This window comes from Tenrec ecaudatus, chromosome 5 (genome assembly GCF_050624435.1).
Source record: "Tenrec ecaudatus isolate mTenEca1 chromosome 5, mTenEca1.hap1, whole genome shotgun sequence".
NCBI lineage: Eukaryota > Metazoa > Chordata > Mammalia > Afrosoricida > Tenrecidae > Tenrec > Tenrec ecaudatus.
This window is the reverse complement of record NC_134534.1, coordinates 147,056,953-147,074,499: the sequence shown is the minus strand read 5'-3', so window position 1 is coordinate 147,074,499 and position 17,547 is coordinate 147,056,953. Positions and strand designations below refer to the sequence as shown.

Below are 17,547 nucleotides of genomic sequence, written 5' to 3'. Positions count from 1 at the left end.
CCCCCCACCCTCACCCCTGCTCCACATTCCCCATATTGTAGCCAGCACTCCACCCTGCTTCCATTCACGGTGTGTGGGGTGCTGAGTCTCTGGTAGGGTTTCTGAACCTTGCCACCACTGACACGGGGGATGACATCATTGCTTGCTGTCCTGCCCCTGTGGGATGTTTAGCAGCACCCCTGGTGCTAGTCAAAAGATACCACGAGCACCCTCCAACCAACATATGACAACCACACATGGGGTCCAGAGACTAGAAAATGTCCAAAAGGAGCACTGGTGGGGTAGTGGTTACTCATTGGGCTGCTAACTGCCAGGTCAGCAGTTGGAATCCACCAACCACTTGGCGGGAGAAAGCCACGGCCTTACAGTCTTGGAAACTCATAAGGGTAGTTCTGCCCTGTCCTATAGGGTCGCTCAAAGTTGGCATGGTCTCTATGGCAATGAGTTTGGCGGTCTAGTTTGGCAAATGGCCCATGAGTTGAGAAACATCTATCTAGGGTGGCCAGGCAAAGCCCATCATAAAGTGAAGGGCCTAGGCTTGGGAGGGACCCATATAACAGACACGTGTACAGAGCTGTCCCCGGGTGTGGGGACATTGGGACTGGAATGAAAAATATTCCAGGACAGCAGGAGTTTCCATGAAGGAATCTGGCCTAGCAAATGAGCCCAAACCTCAAAGATCCTAATTGCTGGCAGCTACAACAACACGGCTGTAACAGGCCTGGAGACTGCAGACACAGGAAATGGGTGCTGGTATTTTGGCTGGGGATGTGGAAAAGACACAGCAGGTGCCGAGAGAGCTGCCTATCAGGTGGGAAAGAGAGGGGCCCCTGACACGTGTCAGAGGAAATGTAAACCCTGTGGCCCAGAGCACCACGGCGCAGTGCAGGTTTGTTAACACAGCCTGTTCAGCGGGGTGCTCCCATGCCCTGTCCCCAAAACAGGTGTCCACAGCCAAAGATGGCATGCTCTGATAGAGCGCACATGGGCCAGCGGAATCCTCTACCTCGCCTTCCTCACTGCAGGTGGCCGTTCTGTGGCAGATGGCTTATTAGTAAAGGCACTGGTGGTGAGGGTGGGGCTGGGAGAGGAAAACGAGTGCCTAGGCTGCCACTGCAGTACGAGAAACCACAATGTACTGTGGCTGTGATGGGGGTCGAAGGCACTCTTTCGGGCAAGCCTTGACTGGAGCAGCTGACTTCGATAAAGAGCTACCACTCTCAGTGGGGTGGCCCAGGTAACACTGGATCTTCACACCTGCCCTAGGAGAGGTATCTGGTGGCTTCTCCTATTGTTCCCCCTTGACCAGTCATCAATTGCCCTTGAATTGATTTGGATGCATCCAGATTCTGTGTGTCAGACTGGGTATCACAGGGTTCTCAATGGCTGACTGTCTTTTTGCAGGTGGATTGCCTGGCCTTTCTCCCAAGGAGCCTCTGGGTGGCCTTGAATCACCAACCTTCTGGGGAATCACCAACAATGGTGGAAAAGTGGGAGCAATTGAAACGTTCTCCATACGAGGCTGGTATATCTATAAATTGGTAGATTCATTTGATAAAGCATGATGTGGGGCCATTCCATGATCAACACGCAAGGAAGCAAAAACTTAGTCTGGTGCTGGCTGCTCTTCTATACAAGGAAGGCAAACATGGGTTAAAAGGTAGAACATACAGTATGACTGTAAATTTGTTGGAGATATATGCGCATGGATACATAACGGGAAGTAAAGGTTGCTTAGGTGTGTACCAAAACGTTAATATGAGTCTTGGGTGATGGTGGTTGACGTTGGATTACAGTGACGTTTACGTCTTCTATCTGCTTCTAAAAGCTCACAGCCTAGAAACCCCTGTGGAGCCCTGTTCTCCTCTGCATGCACGGGGTCGCTGAGTCAGGATCATGATGTATGTAATCAGAAAAGAAAGCACAATAGACGGTACTCTTATAAATAGGGCAAAGGCCTCCCAAACACTTCAATACAGACTTAATTTAAGGATTATAAAAGCATTCCCAGGATTTTTATTCATAATAGGGATCAGATATATAAATCACTTCAGTATCTGAAATATATATTTCAGTCCAAAAAGATCATGGATTTGCCAAGGAAAACTGCGATATACTTCTCTTTACCAGACCACAAACCTCTGATCCATCTAAGTAAAAAAAGGGTGCTGAGTATAGAAGGGTAGAATAGCATATACCAAGCAAAATGGGGGTAAAAAATCCAAAGTAAAAGACACAAACAGGGAAGCTTGCCTTTAATAAACAAGGACCTCCACTGGCAAACAACTACCTCCACTAGCAAACAACTTGTAGGTCCCTAAGTGCAGAGCTTGGAACTGTGCGAGGTCGTGCTGCTAAGAGAGCAAGAGACACGGCCGGGTCCACAGGCCCCAGGCTTTGAGCCCCAAAGGCCAAAGAGACAAGATGAGGCTGCGCAGACAGTGGGCAAGCCGATGTCGCACTCACAGAGGGTGAATTATGTAGCTATGTACACTATCAACACTGGAAGGCAATCGGGAAAATATGAACTGTTTAAGACTGGAAGTTGTATGTGTCCTCCTCTCCTTTTCTGTATTTCTCTCTAAGGGGTATAAATTTTCATAATGAAAACAAAAAGGGTTTTCCCCTTTCTTTCATTTTAATAACCGCTAGATGTATAATCCAGTGACAGAACCCACCCTCCCCATCTAGAGCCATCATCACCACTATCCATTTGCAAATGTTGCTCATCATCTTCAGCAGCAACTCAGTGCCCCTTCAGTAACACGCCCCTGCCCACCTGGCCCTGGGCACGACGCATTTAGCTAGTTTAGACATCTACGTGGGATCACACCCACATCCTGTCCTTTCGTGACCAATTCCACTCTAGCGTGGAATGGAACTTCAAAATCATAAAAACTCACTTTCAAAAACCACAGTGTAATGTCCATAAGATTCCACCACACGGGCTGGACAAGAGCCCAAAGGAGCCTAGCAGCTGCATGACGCTGTGAGCGGGCAGTGGCTGGGCCCAGCGCGTGACGGCCCGGGGCCAGAGCGCCTTCCTCACTCTGCAGCAGAGGCCAGCGAGCGCCCAGTGCTTTTCCGGGCTGGCCAGACTTGCCTGTCAAGCAGGCCGGGGAGGGGATTTATAGGCCCAAAGGGATCCAGACATCTGAGCTCAAGTCTACCAGGGGCTTGAACCTCGCGGGTCAAGGGCAGACAGAGTGTCAGGCAGCCCAGTGGCCCTCCAAGATTTCCACAAAGGCTGCTGGGGGTGGGGGTAGGGGGGATGGGGGGTCCTCGCAAAGACCCCAGCCCAGATGGGGCACAGGGGAGGAGGTGAGAACAGACCATGCAGTGTCTTGTGGGGTTGTGGCTGCAAGAACACTCACACTTATGACTAGGTTGTTGTTTTTAAATCATTTTATTGGGGCTCTTAGCGCTCTGATCACAATCCACCCATCCATCCATTGTATCAAGCACATTTGTACATATGTTGCCATCGTTTTCAAAACATTTTCTTTCTACTTGAGCACTTGGTATCAGCTCATGTCCCCCCCCCCCCCCGTCTCATGAACCCTTGATAATTAATAAATAATTTTTTCATGTCTTATACTGACTGATGTCTCCCTTCACCCACTTTTCTGTTGTCCATCCCCCAGGGAGGGGGTTATATGTAGATCATTGTGATCGGTTTCCCCTTTTTCTCCCCACCTTCCCCTTCCCTTCCTGGTATTGCTACTATCATTCTCATTCTTGGCTCTCGGGTTCATCCGCCCTGGATTCCCTGTGCTTTCAGTTCCTATCTGTACCAGTGTACATGCCCTGGTTTAACTGGATTTGTAAGGTAGAACTGGGGCCATGAGGGCGGGGGGGAGCATTAAAGAGCTAGAGGAAAGATGTGTGTTTCATCAGTGCTATACTGCCTGCACCCTGACTGGCTCATCTCTTCCCCACGACCCTCCTGTGAGGGGATTAGGATTAAGTTTTTAGCCTTCCCGATATGCTCCTGGGCTAACCTGCTCTCCGGAGCAGCCCGAGGAAGGACTGCTCACTGTCCCCATATTGCTCAAAGCATCACGGTTGGGTCGAAGCCATCTCTTCTCCTGCAATAAAAGGGACCCAGCCTGAGAGTCAGCGGTGAAGACCCACGGGCATGTGCGTCTTCGAGATGTCAGGCGCCAAGGGAAAGGAAAGCTGTGACAGCACCCCAAAGTGCTTCATGGTGGCTGTGGGTTTGGGGAGTAGAAGAGGCACGTGCTGATGGGTACGGAATGAATGCACCCCCTTCCCTCTCTCAGCCTCCCTGCTCCCTGGCCTACCCGGGCCCTCCCATCCCCATAGAGTTGTGAGGAACGCAGGGACATCCATTGTAAGGCGATTGTCTGCAAAGGCAGGGCTAGAAAGTGTTCTCCAGGACTTGCACTGTGTGTCGCAGGTGAGGCGCAGGGCGGAATGATGGCAGGCCGGCAGGCAAAACGGTGTTTCCCACACTTTGCAGACCAGCCTGCAAACACGGCTGTCTAACTGCTTTAAGCCTCACGGGCATCTCTCCACTAGGCAGCTCCCCAAGGCTCTCCGCAAAACATCAGCCCATTGACCAGGCTTTCTCTGGCTCTGTGCATATAACCAGTATGAGAGCACCTCCGTTTTCTGTCCAATAAATGGAGCGACCTAGCATTTTGAACAAAGCAAACTAGAAAACAAACAAGGAAAAGGGGAAATAACCTTTGAGGCTTTAAAAACCCATTTCCACATGTCAGATTCCTCCCTCCAGGCTGGCTCTCATTTTTGCTTGGCTTCCCACTGCTGGATTTCAGACAGGATTCGGTTTTCTCTCTCCCAGTTCTCTAGGTTAGTGAACACTGCCAAAGTAATGAAATGTTTCCTGCAGTGTTCCTCGTGTAGGGTTTCCAGAGACAGTAGAAAACAAATAAACGTAGTCCACAGAGCCTTGGTGGCGTAGTGGTTAGGCTTCCAGCTGCTAACCACAAGAGCAGCAGTTTGAAATCACCAGCCACTCCAAGGGAGAAAGACAGGGCTTTCCACTCTTATGAAGAATCACACGCTCGGAAACCCACAGGGGCAGTTCTGTCCTGTCCTATAAGACCACTGAGAGTCGGAATTGACAGGATTCGACAGTGGGTTTGCAGTTTTGTTTTTTTGAAAGAAGCCAGAAGCCTTGTGGTGTGGAGGTTACGAGTTGGGCTGCCATCTGCATGGTCAGCAGTTTGAAACCAGCAGCATCTCTGCAGGAGAAAGACTGGGCTTTCTACTCCCCTGAACAGTGTTAGTCTTGGAAACCCTCTGGGGTCGATATGAGTCAGCATCGACTCAATGGGGAAGGGAGAGAGGGGAGAGGGGAGGAAAGAGGAGAGAAGAGAGGGGAGAGGATGACTCAGTCCAAGGAGTCCCTGAGTGGTGTGCAAATGCTAACACTGACTTTTAACCAACAGGCTGGAGCTTGGAACTACCCAGAGGCACCTGGGGGAAAGGGAGGTCTAGAGCGCTTCTTCAGAGAAAGCACTGGAAGCCAGAGGAGCACAGCTGTACTCTGACACACGCGGGCCAGCATGCATTGCCACTGATTGACAGCCACTGCCTGCATAAGAAGCCAGGGGAACGGTGGCAAAGGCCTGTGATGGAGATGGGCGGTCTTCTCCCTGAGGCATCAGCAGCCAGAGCTGAGCTGTGGGGGGCGGCACAGACGTGAACAAACGTTTTCCCCAGACCCAGGGACATAAGTGCAAAATCTGTCAGGTGTGGACAGGTGCTGTCAGTGAGTGAACTGACCGGGTAGCAGAGACGGCAATAAGACGGGGTGATCACGTCTGAGGATGGCAGCAGCCTACTACACACAGCTCATGACCCGCACTGCCAGGCTGTCCCATTCTTTCAGAGCTTCCTGGAGTCCTGACTCTCCCATGGATTGCTTTCAAGTGTCAGTTCGTTTATAGAAAGCACTTCACAGCCCTTGAACCGACCAGAAGACGGCTCTACCTAGAATGTAGGCAACAGAGGGCAGGACAAGTGCATGGTGAGGACCCACTCAAGGCTTATGTGGAGAAGAAGGGCCTTCCTGGGGCAGCAAGTGGACCATCCTGGGACAGACAGCGTGGAAGCAGATGGCCGATGACATGCAGGCTCTGTGAGCAAGCGAGGAATCCGAGCTGCATCTACCGAGGCGGGGAGGAAAGGGTGAAGTGTAGTAAGCAAGCGAAAGAATTTTCGAAAAGCAGAACTCAGTGAAAGGCCAGCTGTGTGGGAGCGGGCGGTGATGACTCTTCCAGGGAAGCCTGCGGTAAAGTTGTCCCGAGGGCCTGGGATTGGTCCCATGGGAAGGGAGGTAAACACATTTTCTGCATTCGCTTCAAAGCCCTGTGTCTGGCTCTCCCACATGACCTTATTTACTTTCTCCTCCATGCTCCCACAAAGGAGGACGGGGCTAACCAGGGACCCAGAGGCCAGGCACTCAGAGACCCAGAGCCATGCTGAGAGCTAATTAGACTTCAGAAGCAGCAGTGTGGCAGAGTTAACAGGAAGGGGCAGGCCAGCCCGCAGCATTTCTAGGGCCGTGGTGGGTAGCCTGGGCAGGTGGATTTATACATGTTTGGCCGAGTCATGAAGTGGGTGAGGGTCACCCTTGAAGAAGCTCCAGTTATGGATTTTCAAAGGATGCGGCCCAAATTGGGTTTAAGTACAGTTTTTCCTAAAGACCTAGTGTTATGGACTGAATGAAGTAGGTCCTCCAAATAAATCTTGTAAACCCGAATCGCCGTGGCAATTACAGCCCCATTTGGGATTGGACTACGCCAGCGAGGTGGGGTAGTGTAAGGTGGGTCTCAAGCCCGTCTCTTTAGGGACCGAGATCAGGCGAGCGAGTGAAAGCAGTGGAGATGGGGGAGAGCGATGTCCCATCACATGGAGATCTGGGGAGTCGAAGCCCAGAGACAGCAGACCGTCCTCCAGAGTCAAGAGAAATCCTCGCCCCAATTTCGGACTTCTAGCCTCCCAGACGGTGGGCAAATAAATCTCTGCTTCTTAACGAAAATCACTTGCGCTGCTTCATGGTGTTTGTTATGATAGCGCTAGATAACATAGACACTCAGAAATCCGAGACAGCACTGCTGAGCAAACACATCAAAATCAGTGGCAGACTCCCCAATTCGCAAGGCAAGCACAGGCTCCCTCCTGCTTACTCACTAATCGGTAGTGAGCAATCGCACATTTTTTTTCACCACATCACAGATTCTGCTTCTAGGTCTGGCTGGCATCTATCTCTCTCCCACCCTCGCAGCACCTTTCCACAGAACTGAAGCTTCATTTCAAATCGACCGACCCTGAGAGGGCAGACAACGCCGTCAGCCAGGCACGCTGCTCAGGACGACTTGTGTGCGTGAACTTGCTCTGAACAAACCCCAAACGGCATACACAAGACGACGTTTCAGCTAAACAATGTGAACCTTTTCACACGTGACTTCTGTAGAGTTCTACAGTTATCAAACTGGGTTCCAGGCTTTGGACAAAGCTTGAGTCTTACTCTAAATCAGCGGGTCTCAACCTGTGGGCCCTTTGGGGGTCGAACGACTCTTTCACAGGGGTCACTCACTCCACAACAGCAGCAAGATGACAGTGATGAAGTAGCAACAAAAATAATGTGATGGCTGGGGGTCACCACCACATAAGGAACTGTATGAAAGGGTCGCGGGATTAGGGAGGTTGACAACCACTGCTCTCAATGACCACCTTTATCAGGAGTTGAAGAACAGGAACTACAACCCTTATTAATAAAACAAAAAAATATTAGAGGAACCAATGTGTACTAATTAGCTAAATTTGTGATTGCTACGCGAGGGTCTGCAGAGGCACTCGACGATGCGGATCATAATAAATTAAGGATAGCCTTGAGAAGAACGGGAATTCAAGAACACGTACGTAATCCTGCTCATCCAGAACCTCTACTTGGACCAAAGGGCAGTTGTACAAACAGAACAAGGAAATATTGCCTGGTTTAAAATCAAGGAAAAGTATGTGCTAGGGTTGCAACCTTTCACTGTATTTACTCAATCTGTATGCTGAGAAAATCCTCAGAGAAGCTGGATTATATGACGAAGATGTATGGCATCAGGACTGGAAGAAGGCTTATTAACAACCTGTGATATGCAGATGACACAACCTTGCTTGCTGAAAGTGAGGAGGACTTGAAGCACTTGCTGGTGAAGAACAAGGAGTGCAGCCTTCAGTGTGGATTACAACTCCGTAGAAAGAAAACATGCTCACAACTGGACCAATGTATAAGATTAACAGGGAAAAAATTGACGTCGAAATCCTCACAACTGGACTAATAGGTAACATCCTGATAAATGCAGAAAGAATTGAAGTTGCCAAGGATTGTGCCTTGCTTGGATCCGTAATCAACGCTCATGGAAGCAGCAGTCAAGAGATCAAAAGACAAAAAGACGTAATGCCGTAATGCATTAGGTAAATCTGCTGCACAAGACCACTTTAAGATGTTGAAAGGCAAGGATGTCCCTTTGAGGAATACGGAGTGCCAGACCCAAGCTATGGCTTTTCCAATTGCCTCATATGCTCGTGAAAGTTGGGTATTGAATAAGAAACACCAGAGAAGAGTTGACGCATTTGAATTGCGGTGCTGGTAACACGGGTTGAAATTACTACAGACTGCTAAAAGAGCAAACAAATCTGTATGGGAAGAAGTACAGCCAGAATGCTTCTTAGAAGCCAGGATGGCAACACTTGGTCTCATTTAATTTGGACATGTCACCAGAGACCAGTCCCTGGGGAAAGTGGAAGGCAGAGGAAAAGAGGAAGGGCCTGGACAAGATGGATTGGCAGAGTGGCTTCCACCACAGGCTCAGCCCTAAACAACTGTGAGGATGGGGCAGGGCAGGGCAGTGAGGTGTTTTGTTCTGGTGCAGGGCGGAGGGCTGCTATCTGAGGGAACTGACTTGACAGCACCTAACAACACACACACCCTAAGGGCTGAACTACTGGACTGCGGGGATGTTGAGTGCACTTGGACTCGCGGGGACCCCATGTGACAGAGGAGAACTGTCTCCACGGTGTTTCCTACAAGTACTCTTCATGGGATCGGGTGGTCAAGTCTCCAGCAGAGTTGCTGGGTGGGTGTCAGTCGTCGGATTTCTAAGGCACGACCGTCACAAACTCACGGCACTCCAGTCCATTCGGACCCACAGCGACCCTGGAGGACAGGGTCGAACTGCCCGTGTAGGTGGCCAAGGTTATAAGCTCTTCACCGAGCAGGAAGCCTCCTCTTTCTCCCTTCGGGCGACTGGTGGTTTCGAACTGCTGACCTTGCAGTTAGCAGGTCAACATAAAACCACTACACCCCAGGGATCCTCGGACACTTTACGAGGTCCTTTACATGACCTGTCTCATAAATGTGTACAGTGGTTCTATGAGGGAGCTGACAGTCCCATCTGGATTTACCCATGAGGAAGAAAATGAAGGTCTAGAGTCTAAGTCACCTGCCCCAGGTGACAAAGTCCCTGAGTGACAGAACTGGCTTCAGCCCTGAGGGACTCTGAGTCCCTGCTCTAAGTCGGCGGTCAGCAAACATTCTCTGCAAAGGGTCAGAGACTAATTATTTGGGGCTTGGTAAGCTCTTTGGCCACTATTCCAACTATTCAACTCTGCCACTATCGTGGCCACGGATGAGTAAGCAGGTGGGCGTGGCTGTGTTCCAACAGAACTTTCTTTATAGATGCTGACATTTAATTTCACCTCAGATGCTGACATTTAATTTCACCTCATTTTCCCGTGTCATGAAATAATGTTCTCCGTTTGATTTTGATTTTTATAACACAACAACTGGTGGGCCATAACAAACAAGGGTGGACTGGCTACCTTCCTCCACAGGCTGGTTTGCTGATGCCTGATCTTAGCGACTAGGTTTGGCTGCTTGCCCCACTCTGCCTCCAGTCACGTGCTAGGCTTCCTCAGGAGGCCCCCAGATTTTATTAGGATGAAGCCTGTGAAAGCACATCTGGATAGGGCCCCCAACTCCGAAGTTCAGTTGGGGGAACACCCACCAGACACAGCTCCTTGAAGTACCCCTGGGAGGACTCTGGCCCCTGGGTTCCAGTCACCCCTCTTCCCTGTCCCCTCCCTTGCTTTCTTCGATGGAAACAAACATTGACTCGGGTCCATCTGAAACCAGGGGGACGTTCTCGGTGCCAGAGGTTGTCTCTTCCTGCACCACGTGGTTTTCTGCAAACACGGGCTCCTTCTTACCTGCAGGGTCTGGCTGAAGCGCTTTAACGGCGTGGCCTTCACGGGTGGGATGAGGTTTGCTAATGATGTGACTCTGGAGAGGGGTTTGACCCGTTTATTGCTCGGCTCCTGTGGGGTGAAAAGAAAAGGACATGCCAGGGTCAATTACAAAGACAAGGTCATCCCACGACATGGGGGGGGGGGTGTCCTACTGTAGGATCTGTGGCATGCACACAGTGCCTATCTCCCTCAGTTGCAGGGAGAGCACCCGGCTTAGGAGAAGCAGCAGCAGGGAGAAGGCAACAGTCTGAGCTCACAGAAAAGGGGCTCCTTTCCCCCAACACCCACAGCTTTTAATTCAGACGCTTCCATTTCTTAGCCTCATTCTCCCCATCTCCTTTGGAGAAAAGCTGTCTCTGATTCCCCATCCAATGACCTCGTCAGGCAGGCATCTTTTGATGCTTAAAAAACCAAAACGCAAGCCCAAACCCCTTTCCCCACCTTGCCTGAAGCCACTTCTCTCCATTCCTTTTCTCCAATGGCTTTCTAAAGCACAAAGAATAGTGTGGTCTTTTTAGTTCACAAAATGAAAAAATGCTATTTTAACAGTTCTATCCCGGGGTTGTCAAAAATGCATCTGTGCATCTACAGTGTATTGGAATACATGAATTATATTTAGAAATAACTACCAGGAGCTAGAGGTAACTTAGAGAAAACTCAAGCACACTGGTAGGGGGAGTGGGGAGGGCAGCAAGGTGGGGAAGAGGAAGCAAGAGGCTAGAGGGTAGACAGGTGCCAATTCAGGTGAAAGGGGAGATAGAATTCCACAGGAAGGAAAAGAGAAAACAGAGGTGGGTAGGTGGGTGGGGGGTGGGTGAGCTTGGGGGGGGGGGATTATTGATGAGTATTTTAAGTTGAATACGAAAATGACCTGAAATGGACAATAGAAAGTTAAAGAAAATCTGATCATAGGCATCCTTTTCTATACTAGCTAGAGGCAGCACAGGTTAAGAAAAACCAAAAATAGCAAAACAATCACGGCCATACAAAACATTCTTTGCAAACCGGAAAGTCACCCTAAACCGGGCTGATGGGTAAGAGGGCACACACCCACTCCAATGATTGTGCAGGCAGGAGCTACATAAATAAAAACATCAGGCTGTAGAGAAGAACACGGAGAGACAGAACAAGAACAAAAACAAACAGTTACCCTTGTCCTCCTAAGCTCCATCTGACCTGAAGGTGACTCCGAACAGCACATGAAGACACCCAATTTTGATGGAAAAAGCCAAAGTTGCATAAGGTTGTGGCAAACCTCAATCATTGCGGGGGTGAGAGCGGCAAGCTGCTCATCTTTCTTTCTCAGCCATGGCTTTCAAAGTTGGGGGGGGGGGTGTTAGCCCAGCACTTCAGATGCTCCAGGAAACCCCTGCAGGGGGCACTGAACATAGGAGCCTGAGACAATCCTTCCTGAATGTGGAATCCCGCTGAGCAGTTCTCCTGTCATTTCATGCCCTTGCCGGCCTTAGACATCAGAAGCTTTCTTTGAATCAAGACTGCCTCCAACCTGGCCGGCTTCTTCACAAGGAAATATCACTACCCCCCAAAAGTTCAATGCAGTTCTACAGCACGGTGACCCAAGTGACGCCCCGATTTCTTGAGGAGACAATACTTTTTCCAAGACGGAGACTGGATTCAGGTGGCTGGGTACGGCGGCTCTGGCTTCTTGGCATGCTCAGCTGAGCAAACCATGGTTCACTCTACAAGCATTGGTGACAGCTCGGGTCCAAAATGTAAAGGATGAATCTTCCAAAGTGAGGCCCACGGTTTTACGATTATCCAAGAGCTGGAGAAGAGCAGGGTCCGGCAGCCCTCTGCCTGCCAACCACAGCGCCCTTCGGGATGCTCTCGGTCCACTGCCTGGCTCCTGAGCATCTGTGGCCAGAGGAGGAGTTAATTTTATTTTTTACGTCACAGCTGCACCGGTGGCGTACTGAATCTCCCCACACTCCGCACGCACAGCCTCTCGAGTCTCTCTTGAATTTCTCTATGTGGCTTCTGCTTTGGGTTGGAAATGTCAGGATTGTGACATCACTACCTTGGGTGGCAGAAAATGCACTGCAGCAAATGAGGAGATGGGATTTCCCTGGGGAACAGGACAGAGTCCCAGAAAACCACGCACGCAGCTCCTGGGTCTCAGTCATTTTTTTTTGGTTTGTTTTTATGGTTAAAGCTGCTGGGCCGTCAGTGCTATAGCCGAACGGGGAGGCTGCAGGACAAACGCTGACCAGATGCTCTTGCTTTAAAAAGGAGCAGGGAGCGGTGCACTCAAGGGAGGATGGGGGAAGATTCCGCTCCATTCCACTTGCTGTGTCATCTTTTCTAAGGTTCTGCTGACTTTGCTGCGCACAGTACATGACCCAGACTGTCATTTTCTGCAGTTACGAGATTAGATGCAATGCAAACGCTGGCCTCTGCTCAGGGGGAACGGGGGGGGGGGGGGGGGAGGGTGGAGCACTGCCACAGGAGGGTGGAACGAAAGTGCTTTGGAAGTGCCCCTTTCGAAGGAAACATCAAGCTGCTCTCTGGTAACCTGGCGTTCCCAAATGACACACAGTAGACCTGGGAACTGTTGCCGTCTGAATCAGTGTTACGATCTAGCAAGAGGCAGATGCAATCTCCAAACCAAAACACTCAACAGGAGATTGAATTGCAGTAGGAGCCCTGAGGCCTGACCCACCGTGTGAAATATGAATTGAGGTGTTCTCCTTGGGAAATACTGACCGATGCAATTGGATGCTCTCAGGCTCTGCAGAAAACAGACAGAATACAACCTAGAGAAACTTCCTATGCCAGAAACTCAGTGGCCACAGACAAAGCTGGGCAAGGTCAATGCTGAACCGAAGAACAAGGTGTTCCGTTCCAGCTGCAGCCAGCTGCACCACCACCATCTGATTGAAAGGCAAGGCAGGAGAGCAGCGAAGTGACTTTGAAAAAGAAAAAGAAATCGGGGCAGAATGTTGTGAACAAGTTTTGTTCCATCTTTTCCCGGCTTTGTAGTCTTTCCACTTTTCTTTCACACTGCACTAGGACCGACTACAATGTCACGATATGCTGTGAGTGTGCACACTTGTCTGACTCCTGACTATAAAGTGATGAAGACTTCATCACTTAGCAGTGAGCGTAATTAAGGCCACTGAAGTGTCCACATACAAGGATGCTGAAAGGGCAAAAGTTCCGTGATATATAAATATATATATCAACACACACACAGATTTCATCACTAAGTATTGTTTGCTGACAACATGGGAGAGATCATTTTAACCAAGCAGGGAAGATCCCCCCTTTTTACTAATAATTTTATTAATAATTTTATTGAGGCTCTTCCAGTTCTTATAATAATCCTTAGATCTATTGTATCATGCCCATTAGTACATATGTTGCTATCATTTTCAAAACATTTTCTTTCTATTTGAGCCCTTGGTATCAGCTCATTTTCCCTCCCCCCTCGCCCACCGCCTCTCCCTCATGAACCACTAATCATTTATAAATAATTATTTTTTCATGTTTTACACTGACCGCGATACCTCCCTTCACCCACTTTTCTGTTGTCCATCCCCCTGGGATGGGGTTATATGTAGATCATTGTCATCTGTTCCCCTTTTCTCTCCCCACCTTCCTCATACTCTCCTGGTATCTCTACTCTCATTGTTGGTACAAGCTCCAGTCTAGCTGGATTTGTAAGGTGGTATTGAGGTCATGATAGGGGAGGAAGCATTAAGAACTAGAAGAAAGTTGTTGTTTCATCAGTGCTATACTGCACCCTGACTGCCTCTTTTCTTCCTTGTGACCCTTCTGTAAGGGAATGTCCAATTGTCTACAGATGGACTTTGGGTTTCCAGTCCACGCTCCCCATCAATCACTACCGTTATGATTTTTTGTTCTGGGTCTTTGATGCCTGATACCTTATCCCATGGACAACTCATGATCACACAGGCTGGTGTGCTTCTTCCATGTGGGCTTTGTTGGTTCTCAGCGAGATGGCTTCTTGTTTATCTTCAAGCCTTTAAGACCCCAGACACTATATCTTTTGATAGCCGGGCACCATCAGCTTTCTTCACCACATTTGCTTATGCACCCGCTTTGTCTTCAGCAATTGTGGTGGTGAGTGATTTTACTCTTGTCTCTACCCTCCTTCCTAGCCAAGCTTCAAATGACCCTACTCTTCCCACTCTGGGGGAGATTTGACAGCTGGTCTGTATCTTGTCCTTTAAAAAAACTCCTGCAGATTCTCCCTCTTGCATTAACTGCTGCCCCTATCCCCCACCAAAAAAAAAAGGTGAAGATAAGATATACTTGTGTTTTTTGGAAGGTGGTTTATCAGTCTGTCTTTCTGTCTACCTATCTTATTCTGAATCTTGTTACTTACTAGCTAGGTGATTCGAGGCAAGTTACTAATGCAGTTTCCCCACAACTAAAAAATGGAGAACTAAACTTCTGATAATACAGTAAGAATTCAGTAGGAAATACCATTGATGAGGGCCTCACAAGGTCACATGTTTCAGATGGCAGAAGTGGACAGTAAACTAGAATGTAAACTTCAGCAGTGTCACTCTGCCCAAAAGAAATCAACAATGAGAGCTCGGTGATTGATGAACAAACAGCAGGAGCTCAATGAACAGGTCCTGGAATAGCACTCACCAACTGGCGTGCTTTTATTAAAGATTTCTCCCACTCCCCCCTTACACACACATATAGCACCATCTAAGAACAGTGTGAATATCGAATCACTCAAGGTACCTATTATTGCTTTTCAGTGGGAGGTGGGGAAATCCTCAGTTTGAAATAATTTTAGGTTTATGCAAGAATGGCAAAAAATAGTACAGAGAGTTCCTGGACACCCTTCCCTCCACTTCCCTAATGCTAACATCTTACATAACTATGGTGCATCGACTGAAGCAAAGCAAGCCCTGGTGATGCAAGGGGAAGAACTCAACTGTCCACTGAAGGGTCAGTGGCTCAAACCCACCAGCTGCTCTATGGAGCCAAGATGTGATGAGCTGCTTGTGTAAAGATCACCACAGTCTTGGACACACTATGGGGCAGTTTAACTTCGTCTCGTGAGGTCGCTAACTAAACTACGGAAGATGTCTTGAGGTTTTGCCACTTTTCCCAATGGTAGCTTCTTTTCTTTTCTAGGATCCAGTCCAGAAACCCATATTGCAATGAGCTGTCACATCTGCCGGTAACAGATCCTTTCCATTTGACAGTTCCCCAGTCTTTGCCTTTCATCATCCTGACACTTTTGAAGAGCATCTGGTAGAAGACTATCTTTCCATTTGGAGTTCTCTGATGTTTCCTGGTGATTAAATTCAGGTTATGCCTTTTTGGCAAGGCTTCCAGGGATTTGAGGTGTCCTCTGAAATGCATTTTATCAAGGGGTACACTGAAAACAAAAAAAACCATCACCACCACCCCCACACTGACACCAAGTCAATTCCAATGCATAGTGACATTACACAGGTTTCCAAGACTGTAAAAATCCTGTTTTTTACTGTAAAAATCTTTATGGGAGTAGATAGTCTCATCGTTTTGCCTTAGAGTAGAGGGTGGGTTTGAACCACTGACCTAGTGGTTAGCAGTCCACCGCCTAAACCACAGGCCACTATGTCTGGCTATTGGTGATGTTATCCTTGATCAGTTGGATAGGCAGTGTCTTGCTGGGTTTCTCCACTGTCAACTTATATTCCTCCTTTTGTAATTCAAATCTGTATCAGAGGAGATTATTTCACAATTACATGTGTCCTTTTAAATTCAATTTAGCTAAGGTTTTTACCCAGTATGCCTTGGAAGAATATGCTCCAGCTGACCAGGCAACCAGAAGGCTGATCCAGGCAGAGTACCCAAGAGAGTCAGCATTGGCGGGAGTGGGTGAGGAAAGGGGGCAGTGGTGGATAACACTGGCTGGGCAGAGAGGCAGCAGGGAGGAGGCTTCCCAAGGCTGCTGGAGAACAGAAGGGAGGGGGCTGCAGAAACAGGAAAGGGAGTAGCCTTGGACCTTGCAAGTGACTCTTCAGCTTGTATTTCGGAAATAGAAACTGGGAATAATGAAATGATGGTTTCCAATTCCAAAATTTCCATTGAATTTTTTCCCTCCTCTCTTTTCCCTGACCCAGAATCAAATGTCCTGGTGTCTTTTGTTACTAGAAGCTGAAGGGCAAATAGTGATGTCCCAATTCTAACGGTTCCTTGGCTTCAGCAATCAGAATGATATGGGGCAGAATTATCAGAGTCTAACCCACAAGGTGAGCAAAAGGTCTTCAAACTCAGAACTATTATTATTTTTCCCTTTATTAGCAATTCCAACAAAGAGACAATGGAATCCGACAACTCCCTGAGGTATCACTGCCACCTTTTGTCCTGGCTAATCTCCAACATGGAGATAGCGGGGCCTTGGGTTTACTTCTCGGGTGTGAGTTAGGATGCTTGGTTTTATGAATCCCAGGGTGATTTCCTCTGGTGAAAAAGGACCCAACTCTCTCCTCCATATCAGGTGTCATAATGAAAACATCCCAATTTCCTCTTTGAAAAGAAAATTTTAAAGTGCAAGAAGAGTCTGCATAAATAAAATAAATAAAATCCACAGATCATCTGCATTCCGAGTTAGTTCAATCTCGTGCCCTGGCTGGTTGAGGCTCTGCCAAGGTATCTCTCGTTTCCCTTCATGGAAATGCTCAAAAGCAGACCATGGATCGGATCGTCTCAAGATGGCCTTGGCAAGTCCACCGATCAAACCATCAACTCTTGGGGCAGCGCAACCGAACGCACTTAATCTGGAGAGGTTGTATCGGAGGAGGGGGCTTCAAAACAGTTGGTGGACAAAGGCCATTTGCTTTTAATATCACATCAATTCTTTGAAGCCCCCTTGAATATCCCTTTGTAGCTCAAGTTCAGCCTTGGATGAGACAAGAAGCAACAAATACCCTTGGCACCTGGGCTTAACACTGTCCTGTGAGGTGTTTGCTTTAGGGAAACTTTGGTGAAGGAGGAGACAAAACTCAAACCAAACCACATGCCACTCAACACAATCCATGGGTTCAGAGGGGAACCCTGCTCCACAAGGTTTTCAATGGCTGCGGCTGTGGGAAGCCGATCTTCCGGGGTGCATCTGGGTGGATGGCGGGTCTCCAAAGTTTCAGTCAGTAGCCGGGCACTTACCCTTACTCACCACGCAGGGAAGGGAGGTTTGACAGTGCTGGCGTAAGACTCTGAAAGCCTTCTCAGCCCCTGTCCAAACACAGCTTCCCATAA

At 48.7% G+C, this 17,547-nt stretch overlaps 1 protein-coding gene across 3 annotated transcripts in view; it reads right to left on the bottom strand.

The window, feature by feature from the left end:
* Positions 1-17,547, bottom strand: part of ARHGEF3 (Rho guanine nucleotide exchange factor 3) — a 355,657-nt gene that overhangs the window by 36,548 nt on the left and 301,562 nt on the right. For all 3 annotated transcript variants that reach the window (XM_075550009.1, XM_075550011.1, XM_075550010.1), the window contains one exon: positions 10,258-10,365. In XM_075550009.1, coding sequence (XP_075406124.1) covers positions 10,258-10,365 — 108 coding nt within the window. The remainder of the gene's footprint in view (positions 1-10,257; positions 10,366-17,547) is intronic.